Source organism: Equus przewalskii, chromosome 10 (assembly GCF_037783145.1).
Source record: "Equus przewalskii isolate Varuska chromosome 10, EquPr2, whole genome shotgun sequence".
Taxonomy (NCBI): domain Eukaryota; kingdom Metazoa; phylum Chordata; class Mammalia; order Perissodactyla; family Equidae; genus Equus; species Equus przewalskii.
Window position 1 is genome coordinate 19026133 of NC_091840.1, and position 19636 is coordinate 19045768.

The 19636-nt window shown below is 51.3% G+C and overlaps 1 protein-coding gene across 1 annotated transcript; it reads right to left on the reverse strand.

Moving 5' to 3' along the window:
- Positions 1–8446: 8446 nt before the first annotated feature.
- Positions 8447–11905, reverse strand: FZD2 (frizzled class receptor 2). Its single transcript, XM_008520615.2, has one exon. It carries the CDS (start codon positions 11459–11461, stop codon positions 9764–9766), a length of 1698 nt encoding a protein of 565 aa, XP_008518837.1. The 5' UTR covers positions 11462–11905; the 3' UTR covers positions 8447–9763.
- Between the last annotated feature and the right edge of the window lie 7731 nt (positions 11906–19636).

Below are 19636 nucleotides of genomic sequence, written 5' to 3' on the forward strand. Positions count from 1 at the left end.
TGGCAGCTTAGGCAGCTCGAAAGGCGAGGGTTCCAACGAACAAGGTTGAAGCTGCAGGGCTTTCACACTGTGTCACCTAGCATCAGTTCCACCATATTCAACTGGTCAAAGTAGCCCAGATTTGAGGCGAGGAGACATAGAATCCACCTCTCGATAGGAGGACTGTCAAAGAATTTGGACTTATGTATTAAAGCCACCTCATGTTTTGACCCCCAAGGAAGTTTCCCATATGAATCCCAGAGGGGCATCAGTGGAACAGCCTAGCCCTCTCTCTGCCAAGGAATTGGGATTATATCTCTTGAGACCGCAAGGCCTGCCCAACGTGTGTATGCGTACACTCACACATATACATCCACAGGCACACACAGTCACACAGTCAGATATGGTACATACACGTAGTCAAGCTTGCCCCACATCTAGCCACGCCTCAGGTCAAGGAGACCCAAAGTCCTGCCCCAGAGTTCTTTCCCAGGAAGTTAAAATTCACTGGCCATTCCTGCTCCTGTTGGTGTGAAAAGGGGGTATTGGCAGGGATGGAATCCAGTCAGTCATTGATTGGAGAGAGGGCACAGATCCAAAACCCGCTAACGTTTGGCTTTGACATGTCCTCTGGGGTGTGTGTGTGTAAATGTCTCCTAATTCTGACTGGCTCGAGTTAGTAAAGAAATGAGATCTGGTGTTGAGAGCAGGCAGGGGTGGCTCAGACAGGCGCTGCAGGGCCAAGCCAGCGTGAGATTTAAATTTTGCTGGGGATCAGACCAAATCCTCACTTAGATCAGCCCTGCCACCCTCCTCCCCACTCATCCTACGTCCCAGGCACAATCTCCTTCTCACTCTTTCTTGATCACGCCATGTTCTTCCACGGCTTTGCCCATGCTGTTCCCACTGCATAGAAAGCCCTTGTCTATTTCCTGACAACCTCAGTGTCTGCCTTTTGTATCACATGATACTGCAATTATCTGCTTACACGTCCACTTTCTTCAAAAGCAGCGACTGTGCTCTGTTCGTTGCTGTATCCTCAGGGCCTGGCACAGAACAGTTCTCAACAACAAGGGCTGGGAACCAATGGCTGAATGAGCAGCTATTGCTCCCAGATTCAGCAACTATTTCTTCCCCATCTCTCTGTGCTGACCAGCTCCATCCCAATTCCCCGGACCCCTGTGAGAAGGGGCAACAGTCTCAAAGGCTAAGGTGGAAGGTTGGGGCTGGATTCTTGAGACCCCAGGGAGACTGTGAGTCTCAGAAAACAGGAAAGGACGGGGTGCTGAGCTGCAGGGGTGTGGCCAGCAGACCCAGAGGCACTCACACTCCTAGTGGGAAAAGCCAGAGAATCCCGCAAGCTCTTCCCGGTGTCGGGGAGGATGACTTACAGCCTTCACGCCTCAACTGAAATAGTCCGCAAACGCACCTGGCTCTGCTGGGTTAAGTGTGAGGGTCTGTCGGGAATACTCAGACCTGGGCCTGAGCCAGCAGCCTCCTGGAAGAAGATGGTTCTGGCTGCTGAGGTGTGAGCAGGTGCGGCTGAGAAAAGAAGTCCCCTGGACCGGTGCTCCTCACGCTTGACTGGGCAAACAAACTCCTGGGAATCTTGTTAAAATGCAGCTTCTGATTCGGTAGGCATGAGGTCAGACCCAAGATTCCGCTTTTCTAACAAGCTCCCAGGTGATGGCACTGCTGAGAGGGAGGGAAGGGCAGGGCAGAAAGTAGATGGAATCACACTTTGATAGCAAAGACCTAGAAAACTGGCATTAAGATCCAGACACTCAAGGCTCAGGGCTCAGGCCTGAATGGGAGAGAGTGGCATCAGCAATGTAAAAACAAAAAATTCAGGAGATGATGCAGGAGACAATAGAATATAAAGCCAGACTGACAAATATCTGGCATGCTTGTCAACGCTAACATTCTTTGATTCCATGATCATGACAGACATCACTAGAGGATCCCAGCACTATCCCCCACTAAACCAAGAGGATCCATCTCAACACCGTATTCCAGGTAGCCACTACTAATTAATTACAGTTGGCATGAGAAATGACCCCATTTGCTATTTCTGGTATTGTAGTTAAAAGTCTGACTGCCTTTGCTCTGCTCTGATCAGTTAGACGCCCTTGGAACTGCTGTTTCCATGAACTTCAGTTAAATATGCTGTCATCTGAGGTAAAGAGAGCACTCATTTCACAGTTCTTTTGAACATTAAATGCTATTATGAATGTATAGCGCTTAGTACAGTGTCTAGCACATAGAAAGTATTCAATAACCGATAGCCACCATATAGAGGGATGAATAGGTTGGCTGCACAACTGGAGGAGATGTGAGAGGTGGGGTGAGAAAGAGGAAGGCAAGGGAAAGAGAGCAGCCAGAAAGCTGAGGGTGAGGAAGAATGGGTGGATAAAGGCTGTGCCAGCCTGGGGACAGCTGCAAGATTCCCAGCTCTCTCTGGATGGAACTGGGCTCCTTACTGGCACTAATGATCTTTGACTGGAAGGGCTGCATGACACTGTCATCATGAGGCATCTGGGTTCAGAACTTCTTGTCAAGGAAAATTGTGAACCACTTTGAAATGGTCAAATGCCTTCGGTTATTTTATAACTCAGGCAACTGATAATAACAGAAATGATTTTTGTCCATAAAAATATAAATTGTCACTGGTGGAGATCAATTGATCATTGTCCCACAGATATTGCCCAGTTTTACATTAAGCAAATTTATTTCAGCACGCTTGATGGGCTAGATATGTTCTGTTCTTTGGATTCTCCTTTGAACATCTTACTGGTTCCTTCGTTAATTAATGAGTAGAATGAAAATTTTGATGTGTTCATTGTATATTTGTATGAAAGTAATTATTCTGTCTTGTAGAAAAAATATTGTTTTAACGTTCTCATTAGCAGTGAAGATTGAGCAGAAGGCTTCCAGGACCCTCTGTCCTGGACAAGCTTTCCCATATGCTCCAAACACCAGACTACATATGTCAGATTTATAAAGGATTGTCCCCAATTGCACTGCTTATTCTACACTATCCAAATAGATACATCACGATCTCATATGTGAGCCTGGACACATTCTCAAACACTTACATAGTGAGCTTGTTTAACAAAATATATAACAAAGAAATCACAAGTATCACACCAAATACTTATCCATTCATTCATTCAACAAGCTAGATGGTAGGCCGCATGCAGGCAGGGACTGAATTTATGTATCTCTAGGGCTTAGCAAGTGCCTGACTCATGATAAGCACTGAATATATATCTACTGAGCCAACCCACGAATGAAGAAGCATAACTAGCATTTATTAAGCACTTACTATGTGCCAGGCACTGTTTTAAACATTTTGCTTGAATTAGTTTGTTTAATCCTCAAACCAGTCTTGCAAGGTAAGTATAATTACCATTCCCATTTACAGATAAGGCACAGAGAGGTTAATTTGCTCAAGGTCAACAGCTAGCAAGGGGCTGAGGCAGGATTCAAGCCCAGAGCCTGTGATCTTGGGCACCCACCATGTGCCAGGCATATTGTTTGTTCAGGAAGAGAGAGAAAAGACCAAACCCAGACTCTCCCCTCAAGGAGGCCACAGTCAAGAAAAGAGATGAATAACCAGCAATAATGTGATGTGCTGTGACAGGTGAGAACACAGCGTGGGGACAGGACTGGCCAGGGATATGGCTGTCCTGTAGAGAGGCCACCTGACCTCAGGTAAGTTCTGAGGCTCTAGTAGTCAACACCCAGGCTAGGGGAAGGGAATGGCATTCAGACCACAGAAGCAGTATGTGCAAAGTCAAGGAGCATGGTTAGTCTGAGAACACAAGTTTGGAGGCTGGCATGTAAGAGCGTAGGGAAGAGCGGCAGGAAACGAGACTGGAGTCATAGGAGCCAGATCCAGATCTCAGAAAGTTCTAGTGCTAAGTGAGGAAGGGAGCTGGGACACTCCTTGGAGGCCTTGCAGGATTTTTAGCAAGGGAGTTAATGGCTCAGACCCCACACTCTGCCCCCTCCCCACCCACAGGACACTAAACCCAGCACACATTATTCCCTAGAAGCTGCATCCCACCCCAGAGTTCCCTGGGAGGCCCCGACCTGGAGGGAAATGCTAACTGAGTCTGGGACACACCCAGTGCCACTTGGGAGCAGTGGCTAGGAATCTTCTCTCTCTCTCCCTCTCGCTCATGATTCCTGCTGTTGCCCTCTCCCCCACCACCACCAGTGTGGCCACCTCAGGCACACTCCCTCCTGTCACATTCTGAGATGAGAATTAAGCACCCTCCCTTCCTACATCCCTTCCCTGCCCACCCTCTGACTCCAACATCCTAAGCAGCTGCAGGGCCTGGCACACCCCAGGCCCCAGTCAGAGGAAGGAGAACAGGGAGACTGGAGCTTCCTAGGAGAGCCGTGGCTCTGGGCTGTACCCTCCCCTCCCACTGGGCTGAGGCTGGTGATTAGCTGGGTTAATTATATCCAAGCCATTTCCGATTGGCACAAGCCCACCCACCCACAGAGCCTACCCAGAAGGCGTGTAGGCCTGGCTCAGGGTCAGGATGCCAGGGCGCCAGCTACCCTGGGAGGGGTCCTGACCCCTGCAATGGCCAAATGGAGGCTGGTTGTTCTCCCCTCTCCAGAACCTCTCCCCTTCTCCCACGTTTCCTTCTCATCACTTCCCACCCCATTCTCCTTTTTCCTTGTCCCCACACAAATCTGTTTCCCTCCCCCTCCTTCCTCCAGGTTTGGAATGAAATCACGGGGCTCTGAGTTCCGCACGAGGCCCCGACATAAACACTCTGATTGGGGCTAATTATAAGGGCCAGGTTGGGAGGCTGGAGCCTTCAGAAAGCTTGGCTTTCAAACAAAGGGCCCAGGGCTCAGCCCCCAGCCCAGGCCGGCTCCTCTCCAGGCCTCATTAGGAATAAGGAGGGGTCCTGGGCCATAGGCAGTCCTCTCTAAACCCAATCTATGGTCTATGAGCTTGTTGCATGTCTCAAGTCTCGTCTTGTCCTTTCTCAGCTCCTTTCTCCTTCGCCCTTCCAGGCCTCAAATCCTAGGGCCTTCCCGGATGGCAGTCTGCAGAGGAGGGCAAGGCAGCTGGGGAGGGGCTTTCAGGCTGTGAGGCTGGGGATGGGGCAGAACGGGGGAGGGGGAGGGCCAGGGGAAGCCAGCTGTGACAGCCCTAACCCTAATTAGCCAGCTTCAAAGCCGGCTGGAGCAAGAGCCCGCCCGCGTGTGCGCCCTGCTCACTCAGGCGGGCAAGACATTTCTGTCCCAATCAGAGGAGCGAGCGAGGGAGAAAAACACTGCCCCCACCCCCACGCAGGAGCCTCTAGACTGGGAGCTGGCACTCCAAGTCAGGTAGAAAAACTGGGAACCCAAGAAATCATTCTATTCTGTTCAAACTACCAGTAAGAATAGGTCAAAAAGTCAAGAGATGTACCTCCTTTGATCCAGTGATTTTATTTTTAGGAATTTGATAGAGTGCTACCATTTGTCGAACTTCTACTATGTGCTGGCTCTGTACACGCACCACCTAAGCTAATCTTCACAACAACCTTGCCAGACAGGCACTATCGCCTTTTCCCAGATGAGGATGGGGGCTCAGAGGTTCGGGGACTCCCGCAAGGACGCATAGCTGGCATGGTCTCATGCCAAAGCCTGTGCTCTCTGCACATGGTCGTCTCTTTCTCCTTCCTTTTTCCCTTGACTATAAAATTATTACACATTCATTCCAATCAGCTGCACCTCGATAACTTGTTACCCACGAGAGACAGGACGCAGTGAATAATCTGATTTGGTGGTGTTCCTGGTTTTCTTGGCCCGATGGGTTCCCCTCCTGACCCCCCTTTCCATAGTGGAGAGGTGATTAGAGACTGGGGGACACTGGAGTCTGAGAAGGTAAAGGCTGCCCCTTGGAGAAGTGCAGATACCCAGTGATCAGGACTAGAAAATGTCTAAACCAGGGATTGGAAAACTGGCAGGGGGGTGTGCACAGACAGACAGTCCAAAAACCTGCTACAGTTACGTGCAAAATTGTGTGTTCACGAGGGTCTGGCCACTTTTTCCCAGGAGGAGGTCCAAAGATTTTTCAGGTTCTCAGAGGGATCAGCGGCCCCCAGAAGTTTAAGGTCCATTTAGAGGTAAGAAGGAAGTGGCCCGACTACAGTGCGCAGCGAGATTATCAAAGGGATGAGGCCTCAGAAGGGGCAGGAGCTTGGGCTCTGCTCCCCTAGACATGTGCCCCATGGGACCCTGGACAGCATCTCCCCCCTTCCAGAATCCAGCCCAGATCTGGGGCTCCAACACCCTCTTAGAGAGCTTTTTGGAATAATCCAGAAGTCAGCAGCTCTGGATCCCACTGATCCTCCCTCTTTGGGGATGTTCAGGAGAATTTTGTCTTCGAAAACTTTAGTGTCCTTTTCTGGGGCAGGCTCTTAGAGGACAAAGAGTTTGTAAGTAACGGAACCATCTTCAGGAGGGGAACCTGGAGAGGAAAAGCCAAAGTCTGATGATGAAAGAGGGGCGAGTCTGGAGGAGAGATGCCCCGAACCCGGAGAACCAGCAGCCGTGCTCCTTTGTGGGATGGGGTGATGGTGGGAGAGCAGGTAGAAAGCAGCTGTGAGACCTGCCCCAGGCCTGGAGGCCTCCGGGGAAGGGATTTCATTCTGGGCCCCTGACCCTCCACCAGACAGAGCCTCACTCTTCCAGAGGGAGGCAACAATCCGCTTACAAGGGGTAAACCTTTTCCTGCCCGTGCGGCAACCTAGAAATCTGCAAAAGCAGACCTCCAAGGCCCTGCGTTTAACTGGTTTTTTTTTCTTTTCTTTTTTTTTTTGAGGAAGATTAGCCCTGAGCTAATCTGCCGCCAATCTCCCTGTTTTTTGCTGAGGAAGACTGGCCCTGAGCTAACATCTGTGCCCATCTTGCTCTACTTTATATGTGGGACGCCTGCTACAGCATGGCTTGATAAGCAGTGGGTAAGTCTGTCTGGGATCCGAACTGGCAGACCCTAGACTGCCAAAGCAGAGAGCATGAACTTAACCACTGTGCCACCGGGCCAGCCCCTAACTGGGTTTTCTAAACAAAGCAGTGGGGACCCCTCTCCAGTGAGCTCAGGTGTTTACCTTTGGGTCTTGCTCAGGACACTTTCTCCCCTAAACTCCCTACACCTCCAGCTAACACTGCCTTTCCTCCAAGAGTTGTTTCCTTAGAGCAATGAGAGCAGCCAAGGAGGTTTCCCACTGCTCTCGGTAAGGGCATTTAGATCTACCCTTTCCAAAGGAGGCAATTATCTTCTTATCTATCCTCCTCCTCCCGTCGTAAAACCTATCTTTTCAGTTTTCTAGGGCCCTCTTCCCCTCTGTTGGCAGACTTTGAGGGTGGGGGGTTGAGAAGGAACACCAATCTTTACCAGAATTTTCCCCACTTAGGAAAAGAAAGGTACTTGGTGCTGGTCCACCATCTTTTCTGCGAGGGTCCACTGACTGACGTACCCAAAGCAGAGCTGGGATCCTGGGGGCTCAGAGGTGGGGGATGTTCTTCCCCATATCTTCAACAAGGGCCAGCACTCCTCTTCCCACTGGGCTCCATCCCAGCCACTAGAAACCGCCCCCACCCCCACCCCCATTCACAGGCTTTCACCACTCCTTCCAGGAGAGGCACAATTTGTTTGTAATTTAACTCTTTCCTGCAGCCCTTGTGGGGGTCCTTTAGAATCTTGCAACAAATGGAGCCACAGGGCAGCTCCCTGCCTGCATCTTTGATAGTTGAGGGAATCTCATGTTGGGAACTCACACACATCATCATGTGAGAAAAAGCGAGTTTTAATTATGTTGGCCATCGGCACAAAAGATCTGGGGGAAGGTTATATATTTTGGGAAGGGGGCTCTGCTGAAATCCCCAGGCTTCATACAATTCCAAACAAAGCCCCACATACGACTTCAATTACCACCAAACATTTCCAGATCCCCTCCCCCAACATAAACTAACACGCGCAAACACTTCCAAGTAGGGGTTCTAACTTACTTTCTCTCTTGTCCCAAAGACTGCCAACAAAGGGTGGTAAGGCACCATTTCCTCCATCACCATTGAGCTCAAAAAGCAACCTCTGGGCCAGGGAACATCTCCTTCAGCCCACCCCCAACCAAGTAGGTCTGAGGAGAGGGAAGGAGGAGGTGTGGTTTGGTTAAACTAATAAAATGTTACAACCCTGTTAAATACAATTAAAGGGCTAGATCTCTAGAAGATAATTAAATACACTTTATTATTATGATTATTAGCTTTTAATTTGCACTATTATCAAGAAACAGGAGATGGGGGAAAATTGAGTTATGTGGCATACTTGTTCCACCCCTACCTTTGGTCTTCAAAATCAACCCTCTGGAAATAAAATTCTAAAATATTCCAAATAGTTGAGGGAAATGTCGTGTATTGGAAACTGCAATTCTCATACCAGCGTCAAAGACACTTTAAGAAAAGTCTTGACTTTTATTTGTGGGGGGTAGGGGGAAGATAAGAAACATCTGTTATAAACATTCTATCGATCTTGCGATATAGAATGTCTGTAAACACTCAACCCCACCCCCACAGTCACAAAGAGCCTGTCCAGAGCCTTCTTCCAAAGCAAAGATACCCACCTTTTTTTTCCCTTTCTGGATAAGTTTGAAAAGAAACCAGTCTTTTGTCAAAGGAAACTTAAAGCCCCACCAGCCCACTCGTCCCCTCCCTCCAACCCAACCCATTTTTATTACTTTTGGAAAAAAAATAAAGCCCAAACAACAACAAAAACCCATACATAACACACAAACCAACCCGCAAACTGCTAACCTGAAATGCCAGAGAAGACATTCGGTTGGGGGACGCGGGGCGAGGACTGCAGGGGAAGGAAGGGGAGAGATTCAAGGGCATCTCCGAACCCCACCGTTTGCGAGCTAAGGCTCCCCCTAAAAATGGAGGCAGTCTCGATCGGTACTCAAGGTGGGGGCGGGGGGGGGGGAGATGTTTTGTTTAAAACACACTTCACAACGCACTTTCTGCCCACTCCAGGCGCTTGGGGCAGCGAGTTAAGAAGAAAAGTCAAAGAGAGAGATCTTCCTGCCTGCAGGGGAGTGAGGGCCGCTCCACACCCGGTCTCCGCCCTCTCCCCACCACCCGACCCATGGGTGTGGGGTTTTTTCCCCACGTCTTCATCTCCGTTGGGAAGGTTCCAAAGACGGAGTGAAGGAGACAGGACAAGTGAGAGAAAGGGAGAAAATGAAATAAGACAAAACAAGAAGAATCCAAGACCTGTTCAAAAATACCCAACAGCTCCCACAGGCCCAGCGGCAGTGAGAAGGCTCACAATTTGGCTTTAGAAGTTGAATGAAAGGAACTCCCAACTTCTCGCAGCCAACAGCTCTTCCAGCAGGCCCAGCCCTGCCAAATCACCAAAACTTCGAACCAAAGTAGGGGGTGGCGTTTGAAAACGGGCACTGACGAAAGGAGAGACCTCCCTCAGCGCCTCCTCTACCCATTCCTCAGCCCTGGCGCCCCTCGCTGCTCCTTTTTTTTCTTTTTTCTTTTAAATAGAAAATATATAATTAAATTTACAAAGACTATTTACAGTTTTAATTACAAACCTGGCGGGGTGTTGGGCAGAGTTCTCTTTAAAAAGCGACCTAAAAAAGAAATGGTTTCGATTGTTCTTTATTTAAAAAAATAAAATAAGGAGTCTGTAGGAGCCCCCCCTCGCGCGGAGGAAAGCTCCGGGCGGCCCGGCCTGGGGACACGGCGCAGGGGCGCCCGCTCACACTGTGGTCTCGCCGTGCCGGCTGTTGGTGAGACGGGTGTAGAACTTCCTCCAAGAGTGCAGCGTCTTGCCAGACCAGATCCAGAAGCCCGACGTGATGCCCACGATGAGCGTCATGAGGTATTTGATCATGTAGACGGTGAAGTCGGGCGACATGCGCGGCGTGTAGTGCGCCGGGCACGGGATGGCCAGGCTCTTGCAGTGCTGGCTCACCCACGAGCGCTCCCAGTGCTCTCGGAAGGCCTGCTCGTAGAAGTAGCAGGCGATGACGATGGTGGCGGGCACCGTGTAGAGCACCGAGAAGACGCCGATGCGCACCATGAGCCGCTCCAGCTTCTCCGTCTTGGTGCCGTCGTGCTTCATGATGGTACGGATGCGGAAGAGAGACACGAAACCAGCCAGGAGAAAGGACGTGCCTATGAACAGGTAGACGAAGAGCGGCGCCAGCACGAAGCCCCGCAGCGGGTCCAGGCTGTTGAGGCCCACGAAGCACACGCCGCTCAGCAGGTCGCCGTCAATCTGGCCCATGGCCAGGATAGTGATGGTCTTGACGGCCGGCACGGCCCACGCCGCTAGGTGAAAGTACTGCGAGTTGGCCTCGATGGCCTCGTGGCCCCACTTCATGCCCGCCGCCAGGAACCAGGTAAGCGACAGAATGACCCACCAGATGGAACTGGCCATGCTGAAGAAGTACAGCATCATGAAGAGGATGGTGCAGCCCTCCTTCTTGGTGCCCTGCACCACCGTGCGGTAGCCGTCCTCAGAGAAGCGCTCGTTGCACACCACGCGCTCCTGGAGCACGAAGCCCGCGATGTAGGCCACCGAAACCATAGTGTAGCAGCCGGACAGAAAGATGATGGGCCGCTCGGGGTAGCGGAAGCGCTGCATGTCCACCAGGTACGTGGTGACCGTGAAGAAGGTGGAGGCGCAGCACAGCACCGACCAGGTGAGGATCCAGAGGCGCGCGAAACGCGTCTCCTCCTGCGAGAAGAACATGGAGCCGTCCGGCCGCGCCGGCTCGCAGGGCGCCGCGCAGTCGCGCTCGCCCAGGAACTTGTAGCTGAGATAAGACGGCACCTTGAGGACCCGCGGGCAGTGGAACGGGTGCTCCAGCGTGGCGTAGCGCGGGGGCGCGCCGCCGCCGCCCGGGCCGCCCGGGGTGCCACCAGCACCCGGCTGCAGGCCTGGGGGCGGCGCGGTAGTAAGCAGCGCGGGAGCGCCGTCCTCGGAGTGGTTCTGGCCCACGCAGATCTGCTCCGCGCCGTGGCGCGGGAAGTGCTCGCAGCGCAGGCGCTCGGGCCACTGGAAACCGAACTTGTTCATGAGCGCCTCGCAGCCCTGGCGCGCGCGCTCGCAGATGGAGCGGCACGGCGGGATGGCCTGCTCCAGCACGGTGCATACGGGTGCGTACATGGAACACAGGAAGAAGCGCAGTTCGGGCGAGCACTGCACCTTCACCAATGGGTAGAACTGGTGCACCTCCAGGCCCGCGTCCTCCTGGTTCGTATGGCCCAGAAGATTGGGCATGATGGTCTGGTTGTAGGCGATGTCCGTGCACAGCGGGATGGAGATAGGCTGGCAGAAGCCGTGGTCTGGGATGGAGATGCCCTTCTCTCCGTGGAACTGGGCCGGCCCGGCGGCGGGCAGCAGCAGCAGCGGCAGCAGCAGGCGGGGCAGGGCGCTGCGGGGCCGCATGCTGGCCGCCGCCCCCCACCCGGCTCCCGGGAGCCCCCCGCCCCCGCCCCCAGCCCCGAGACCGCGCGCCTTCCCTGCCGCCGCCTCGCCGCGGCCGCCGCCTCCCGCGCCTCTTTGCAAACTTTGCTCGCGGCCGCAGAGTTGGGGAGGCCGGGCGGGGGAGGGGGCGGCGCGCCTGCCCGCTAGCTCGCCGCGGTCGGACTGAGCGGCCGGAGACACCGCGCGCTGCTTGCCCTCTCCTCTTCTTCCTCCTCCTCTCGCCTCTCCCCTCCCTTCTCCGCCCAGCGACTCCTTTGTGCCTTCCTCCAGCCCTCACCTCGGCCTCTCCGATCCCAATTAGTCGGTTTCAAGGGGGCCCCCGCCGGCGGCCCCGCCCTCTCCTCTGCCCCCCAAAAAAGGGATCCTTGAAACCGCCCCGTCGAGCTCTAAGCACCATCCCAAAATGTGCTCTTGGCCAATCAGATTTAAACCCAAGGGCCAGCCCCGAGGGCTGGATTGGTCGACCACAACATAATGAGATCAGAAACCAGATGCCAACAAAACTTTCCCCCCCTTTTGCTTTTTAAAGAGACAAGCTATTATTATATTAAGGGCTGTTTGCCCAGCACGGGATTTCTCCGGAGTCGTAGCGGCGAGATCCGGAGACACACATTCCCCAGAACTGCGGCGGACACAAGCCACTCAAACCTGGATTTCTCTTCTTCCGGGGGCCAAGGCGCTCTCCGGGGTAGGGCCTCTTTAAATCCTTGCCTCCGCCCCTGCTTCTCGAACCCCACCTATTCCAGCCCAGTTTTTCAGATCAAGTGAAAAAAATCTCAAGTTTGAAAATTTTAAAAAAGAGGGGAGAGACTTAAAAAATTAGCAGTTGACAAAGACTTTTCTCTCAGTCCTTTCTCTTGGAGTCCAGACAAAAGTTTCACTTCAGCCTATATGTAGACCCCTAGGAGTTTGCCTCGCCCCTCCCCCTACATACACCCTTTAAATAACCCTCTGAAAAATGAGAGCCTGTCTCTTTAAGAGGCTCTTAAAGGGGCCTGGACTCCGGGGCGTAATTGCCCCGTAGCAAGCACAAAGGAGCCCATTATGGTTCTTTGTGTTCGGTGGCACCTCAAAGTGAGAAAACTCAGGAACTCAGAGGCCCAGAGCTGGAGGGTTGGGGCGGGGGTGCGAGGGGGTGAGGTGAAGGAGAATGGCCCAGTGCTGCGGCTTCTCCCTCCCCCTTCTTCCGAGGCAAATCTTAATTATGCAAAGTAAAGTTTAGTTGCCATAACGAGGAGGTCTTAATCGAAGGTTAATAGTGGGGGGTGGGGGGGTGACGGGCAGTTTTGAGTGAAGAGATGACTCTCTTAGGCCGTTTGGGAGAATTTTCCTCCTCCCTGCCCACCTCTGCCTCCGCCCCCTAAAAGCTTCCACAGATCGTCTCCAGGGAGAGAGGGAGTTTTACCCAAACCTTAAGTGATTCCACACCAGAAGGGGGTGGTGTGCCTGGCAAGGGAGGAGGCTGGGGGGTTGTGGTGCCTCATCCCCCTCATCTCTCACCTGGTTGGGAGTGGGTGGCGGTGGCCAGCAGGGTTCCTGCTAGTTTAGAAAGGTTTTCTTCTTTTTTTCCCTTTCTAGGATTTTAAATTTGAGAGGGGGGAGTCTGGGGAGGAGATGGGGGAATTTGCATGTAAATCTCCTGGGCCTGGTACTGGATGATGGATCAATTATTTCTATTGTCTCTCCCGAGGGAAGGGGGGCCACTTAAAAAGAAGAAAGAAAATTGAGTTTAGAAAGCCCCTTTGCTTCTCAGTAAGGGCCAAATCCTCCCAGCCTGGCGAGCTGCTTTCTGCTCCAATCTGGAAAAGGGTTGCTTTAAAAACAAAAAACAAAACAAACAACAACAAAGAAATGTAAGAGAAAGAAAGGAGTAGGGAGAAGGAAGGAAAATTCTAAGTAGATACATACAATGGAACCAGGTTTGACAGGGTTTGAAATTTTTTTTCTTGATTGAATGGCACACAGATTTTCAGCGTCTTTACAATGTGGAAATGCTCCCTTTCATATCCTTCTCCTTATTGTAGGAAGAAGTTGCCTTTTCACTGCTTCAGGAAGAAAGTTGTGCTTCAGAATCGGGGGGGCTGTGCCTTTCCTCTCCATTCCGTGTCCGTTCCACCTTCGTCCCAGAGCAGTCTGGGGATGGGCAAGTTGTGCTCTCCTGCTCTGTGCTCTAACTAAGCCAGAGGTGCTGCTGCTTTAGATCTCCCCACCTACTCTACCTCCAGAGCGCCTCTAGAGCTGGTAGGCACCAAGACCCTGAGCTGAGCAGTGAAGACGAAAATGAGTGAGACCCGCTCCTACAGTTAGGAAGCTCACAGTCCGAAAGGGAATTGACAGCAAATCTCCAGTGGAAATGCAGCATCTGCAGTGTCCTTCAATGACAAGCCCGTTTTCCTGCCCTAGGGCCAGGCTTGAGTGACAGTTATCCCTTCCCCAGCCACCCCCAAGGCAGAGAGGGAGCTGCAAAAAAGAAATAAGAGACTTTCATTCATTCAGTCAACCTTTCATTCCTTCAACACGCTTTTATTGAGTCTTCTGATTTCAAACCACCGTGGAAGGTGCTGGGGCAATATAGAGAAAAATGACGGCATCTCTGCCCTTCAAGAGTTTACAGCAGGGGCCAGCACCGGTGACCTAGTCCTTAAGTTCAGTGCGTTCCGCTTCAGTCGCTGGGATTCACTTCCCAGGCGTGGACCCACATCACTGTCTGTAAGTGGCCATGCTGTGGCAGCAGCTCACATACAAAAAGAGGAAGCTTGGCAGTGGATATTAGCTCAGGGTGAATCTTACTCAGCAAAAAAAAAAAAAAAAGGAGTTTACAGTATCCTAGAAGTAAAGTGATTCTGTGAGGATGTTACATTTATCTAGCATTTTTACATGAAATCAGAAATCACATTATTTCATGATTACTCTTGCCCTTCATGTGAGGGACTTGAGTGTGAACAGGACCAGAAGGTGCATCTTCAGACTGCAGGCTTGCCCACCGCGCCATCTACTCCACCAACCTACCTTTTGACTACAGGAGACCTGTAACTAAAGGAAGTGAACAGACTCTCAGTTTAAATGCTTCATGATGTGCTTGGATAGACATAGCACTTACTTCTTTTTTTTTTAAATTAGCTTGAGCGTTGACCTGAACCTGATCTCTAATTCTACCACTGACTATGTGGCCTTGGAACAGTCACTTCACTTCTTTGAACCTGTTTCCCCATCTGCAAAGTGGAAATAAGCCAGATTTTTAAAATATGAGACTACACCTCCAAAATAATTTCAGAATGACAAAAATAAATTTCATAATCATAAAGCACCTTTCAAACAAGAGGTTACAAGAATTAAACATTTATTCAGCAAGTATCCTTGGATACCTAGGGTAATTGCTACCATTTATTAAGCTCCTATGAAGCACTGCACACACACTGTGTGTGCCTGCAAAGTAGGCGTTGTGCTGTGTCTATGGATGAAGAATCTGACCTTAGGTGAGATGTGGCAATTTTCTCAAGGTCACATAGGAAGTGGCAGAGCTGAGATTTAAACCCAGGCCTGCTTGGTTCTTAAAGCTGTGCTCTGTCTGCAGTGCCACACAGCCCCTAATGTCTATAAGAACTGTGTGCTTTATGCACTTAACAAATATTCACTGACCACCAGATCCATCCCCTGTTTCTGTGGAGCTTATATTCTAGTAGGAGAGACTCACATTCATCACATAGTCACTTAAATATGTAAAATTGCCTCAGGATTCATCGGAATGAATATGCTGTGAAGGGATGTGCTATGAAGGGAAAATGTATGGTGGGGTGAGAGTATATGGGGGAGGGAATCTGACTGAGTTGGGGAGGGCAGCAGAGGCCTGTGTGGTTGGAGTGAGGAGTAAAATAGGACCAGGTAAAGAGAGGCCAGCAGGTGTCAGATCATGTGTGAGGTGCTAGGTGTAGAAATGTGAACCTACAATCTCAAGGCAGGGATAGGCATTCCACAGAAGGAAGGGCGTGTGCAAGGGCGTGGTAGGGTGAAATAGAGGGAATGGGCAAGGAGCACAAGTATACAAGTATTTTGGCACTGTTAGAGCCTCATGTACACCTGGCAGAGGGAGGACAGAGGAGGTTTTAAATAAGCAGGGACTAAGGACTGTGCAGACAACCTGGACTCCTGGAGATGGAGACACACTGGAGTGTTTAGGGAAGGAAAATGGTCATACTTGTTTTACACAGGGCATCTGGGCAACCATGAGGAGCATGACTTGGCTGAGTCAGAGATACCAGTTAGGAATAGATTACAAGAGACCAGGCAAAAGATGCTGAGGGCATCAACTGAGCCTTGGCGGTCTTGATGAAGAGGAGAGAGAATAAGAGAGGAGGCCAACCAAGTTTCTGAGCTACATGCCCTGATGTCATTAACCAAGCTAGGACATGCAGGGACAGGGTGGGTAATGAGCACAGTCAAGCCAGGCCAAGCCTATGGCAGGTCCAGGGGAAAGTGTCCAGAAAACAGGTGGATAATCTAACTCAGTGCCCGGGAGGGAGCACTGGACTAGCTTTAGATCTGGTACCGTTAGCCTAGGGTTGGAGCTATCTGCATGACTAAGATCACCTGGGGAAGGTGGATTGGGAGAGAAGAGCAAAGCTTTAGGGATGCTAACATTTAAGGACCATGGGGCTGAGGAGGAGCAAGACTGAAAAGGGGTGGCGGGACCAGGAGAGAGGGTCACACGGCTTGTTTTTCCTGGTCTCGGAGCCTAAAGTCAGAATTTTTATTGACTGGGTTTCAGTTGTGAGAATTAAATGAGATAGCATATGGCACTCACTTGACCTGATGTTAGGCTAAAACTGGTACATAACAGCTATTACTTTTATCCAATAAATTATTGAGTACCTACTATATGCAAAGCAAAGTCAGCAGAGACCCAGGCTCCAGTTTCAGGAAGCTTATAGTCTAGTGGGTAACAATCTGCCAGCGAACCGGACTGCTATTTCTCATTGGGAAAAATTTCTGGCTGGTCCTGGGCTCCTGCTGTGGCCTGGAGGTGTAGGTATCCCCAGTGCACCGTGCCAATGCCACTTCTCCCCCAAATCCTGGGGCATGTTAATCATCTCTCGGCTTACAAATCTGATATCTGGGATAATTGTTGATTGCCCACTGTCTTGAGACGCTACACACTCCATTCTGTGGCATGGTCTGCTGGAGCAAAAATCTCAGCCTGACAGGAGAGCTATTTGCTGGTGGAGAAGACAGAAACCTGGCCTGGGGCACAGAATGTCTGGGCTGCAGGCCTGGCTCCCCCCCACACCTGCTGAGTGGCCTTAGGCACGTCATTTTTCCTTCCTCAGCTCCAGCTCTCTCATCTATATAAAGCAATCGTAAAAACATTTATTGATTTTACCTTTGGGCCAGATGTAGGGAGCTGTAAGACTAATAGGTCAGGATCATTGAAGCTTGCTTGATGCCACCTGGACAAGGTGAAAGGCTTGTGTGTTACAGATATGTAAAATGACAGCCAGCCAGCAATATCCAAGACACCACAGGCATGCTCAGAGAAAGCACAGGGAAGTTCTCCCAGCTAAGGAAACCTGGGGGACTCAGCCCAGGGCTCCCCACTCATGCAGAAATCCTCTTGTCTCTGGTCTTTCACTTTGCCAAGGGGAAGAGTCCGCTCATTGCATGTGTCCCTGTCTCCTTGCTTCTTTGCTGTTAGAATCTCTTTCTTCCAGAACAATCATTCTAGCAGAGTTATGAGTCCCCTCTTTGTTTCCTCAGTCCTGGGTCAGTATTCTTTCCTTCTCGAAGCACAGAGCTCCCTCCATCCTAAAGGAGAATTGGTGTGTGTATTTGTTTAGGAGGGGGAGGAGTGAGGAAGAGAACATAATTTCAGATACTTTGAGATCCTTAAAGGCTTTATTCTTTGAGTAGTAAAAATACTGTCAATGGAGTAGGTCCTAGACACTCTGTAGAAAACAGGTTTGAGCCTTCAGAGAATCTAGTTGGTTCTGCCCTCCCCAAACCCACGAAGTTCTCCTTCTGCTGTGTGAGAGTCTCCCTTTTCCTCCTCTCTCCCCGAGCCTGGCCACCAAGACCTGGAATCCAGCTTCAGGAGAGATACTAAATTCCCTCTCCCTGAACTCCAGCTTCCACCTGGCTCTCAGGGAACCAGCTCTTAGAAATCAGCCACAGAATAATCAGGAGGTCTAGGACTCCCGGAGCCACGTGCTCTGCCCTCTCGTAGGTCCCCTTCAGTACAGTCCACCCACCCCCTGCGGAGTTCCAAGGCTGCCCCTGGCTCTGGGGACCGAGGGAGAGGGGACTTGGCACGGTATAGCTGTTATCCCCTTTATCTCTCTAGCATCCTTCCCCAAGGTCTCTGGATGGCAAAATGGGCCATAAAAGGATTAAACAGATATAACAGGTGATCTATTAATTAAAGACTTTAATTAGCCCAGGCCTAGGCTGAACCAGAGCAAGGTGTGGGCTGCTCAGAGCAGACTAGGGAAAACAAAGCTGGAAAGTCAGTGCTGAGTTTGGTTAGTGAGGCTCTTGGGGCTGACTGCCTTCTTGGCCCAGGAAATAGGAGTCCCTGGGAAGGAATGAGTCAGATATTTTGTCTTCTGGAAGCTTCTAGAACCTAGTGCACAGAGGAGAGGAATGAGAGAGCCTGAATCACAGACTTGTAGGTGTGGAGGGGTCTTCAGGGGAGATGGGGGTGAAGGTGCTCACTGGGGAAGGAGGACCAAGACAGATTTGCTTCCGACTGGGGCTCCCCTCCTGCTCCAGCAGAACACACGCTTGCATTCCTGGCTGCACCCCATTTCCTAGCCTGTTTTTTCTTTTCCCTCTTTCCTTCTTTCTACTCTCCCTTCTCCCCTTTTCCTCCAGGCTGGGTCACCTCACCCCCTCCCTTTTCTCTTTCCTGTAACTTAAGCTGTTGTTGGGAGTTGGAGGAGCCGGGCTGGTTTGAAAGGAGGCCCCACTGCTTTTCAGGGAGGAATTGAAACCATGGAGCTGGGGGTGAGGGGAGGCAGAGGGGGAGGGGGCGACTTGAGAAATCAAAGCGGCTGCAGCTCCATCTGGGAAACCAACTTTGATTTACTAGCAAGGACCTGGCTCTCCACCCCCCCCCCCAACCCAGCCCTGCCCACTCCCCCTCCTTCCCTGGACTTTGCTTTGTGGTGATAACTGGGGGGTGGGGGGGCTGACTCCCTCTCCCAGCCTGAAAGCCTGTTCTTGTTCTGGGAGAACCAGCCTGGAGGAGCAAGGCCGGGGGGACCCTGGCTAAATGGAGCTGCAGATGCTTCTAAAGGGGGCCCCGAGTGTCAGGAGCTGAGTGTGGGAGGGGACCCCAGGGAAGGAGGAGAGCCCCTCAGCCCAGGCAGCCTGGCTCTGCAGGCTTGGCACAAATCCTCCCCAGAGACGTGGGGCTGGGGAGGAGGCGAGTGCTCTTCATGTCTATGGCCTTTCCCTCAGAACCCGGGCGTAGGAGCCAAAGAAAGAAAATGACTGAGAAAGAAAAGGAAAATCTATTGTAGTAGACGATTTCGTGTGGAAATTCAGTGTGGGCTGAATTCTCTTCTCTATCAAATCCTTAAACTCCTCAAGGTCTAAGGTGTGTGTAAGGGAACCTCTGCAATCAAAATAGGGTCCCCAGAGTCCTGAACGTTGGTGCCAGGGTCAGAACAGACAACAAAGTGAGTCACAACTGAAGGAAATGGTCGCGCATGCTGTTGACTGACCACCTAGTCCTTCTCACTGGGGGGCGTAAACCCCTGGACTCTGGGGTTCCAGGCAGAGCCCCCTTCCCCTGCACCCCTACCTTACTGGTATTTTTCAGGGTTCAAGCATCCAACCTTCAGGACTAGCTCTCAGGAAGGAGAGGAAGAGGCTATTCAGCATGTGCCCCCCACAAATTGAGCCTTTTGGAGCTCACAGCACTATGTGGGGCTGCCCCATCACAGCTCCTGCCCCCAGAACAATGTTCTTCAAAGCCTAGAGTCCACACACATCAGAATTATGGGAGAACGGGCACTGGGGCAGGAGTTGCCTATTAGAAATACAGATTCCTGGGCCCTCCCAATGAGAGGAATTTATAATCCCCAAGTGATTCTTATGCACACTCTAGAGCTATCTGCTTTCCAGACCACTTAATTAGCT

Bases quoted from the DNA above. Each gene is read 5' to 3' on its own strand.
- FZD2 (XM_008520615.2), bottom strand. From the start codon at position 11,461: ATGCGGCCCCGCAGCGCCCTGCCCCGCCTGCTGCTGCCGCTGCTGCTG.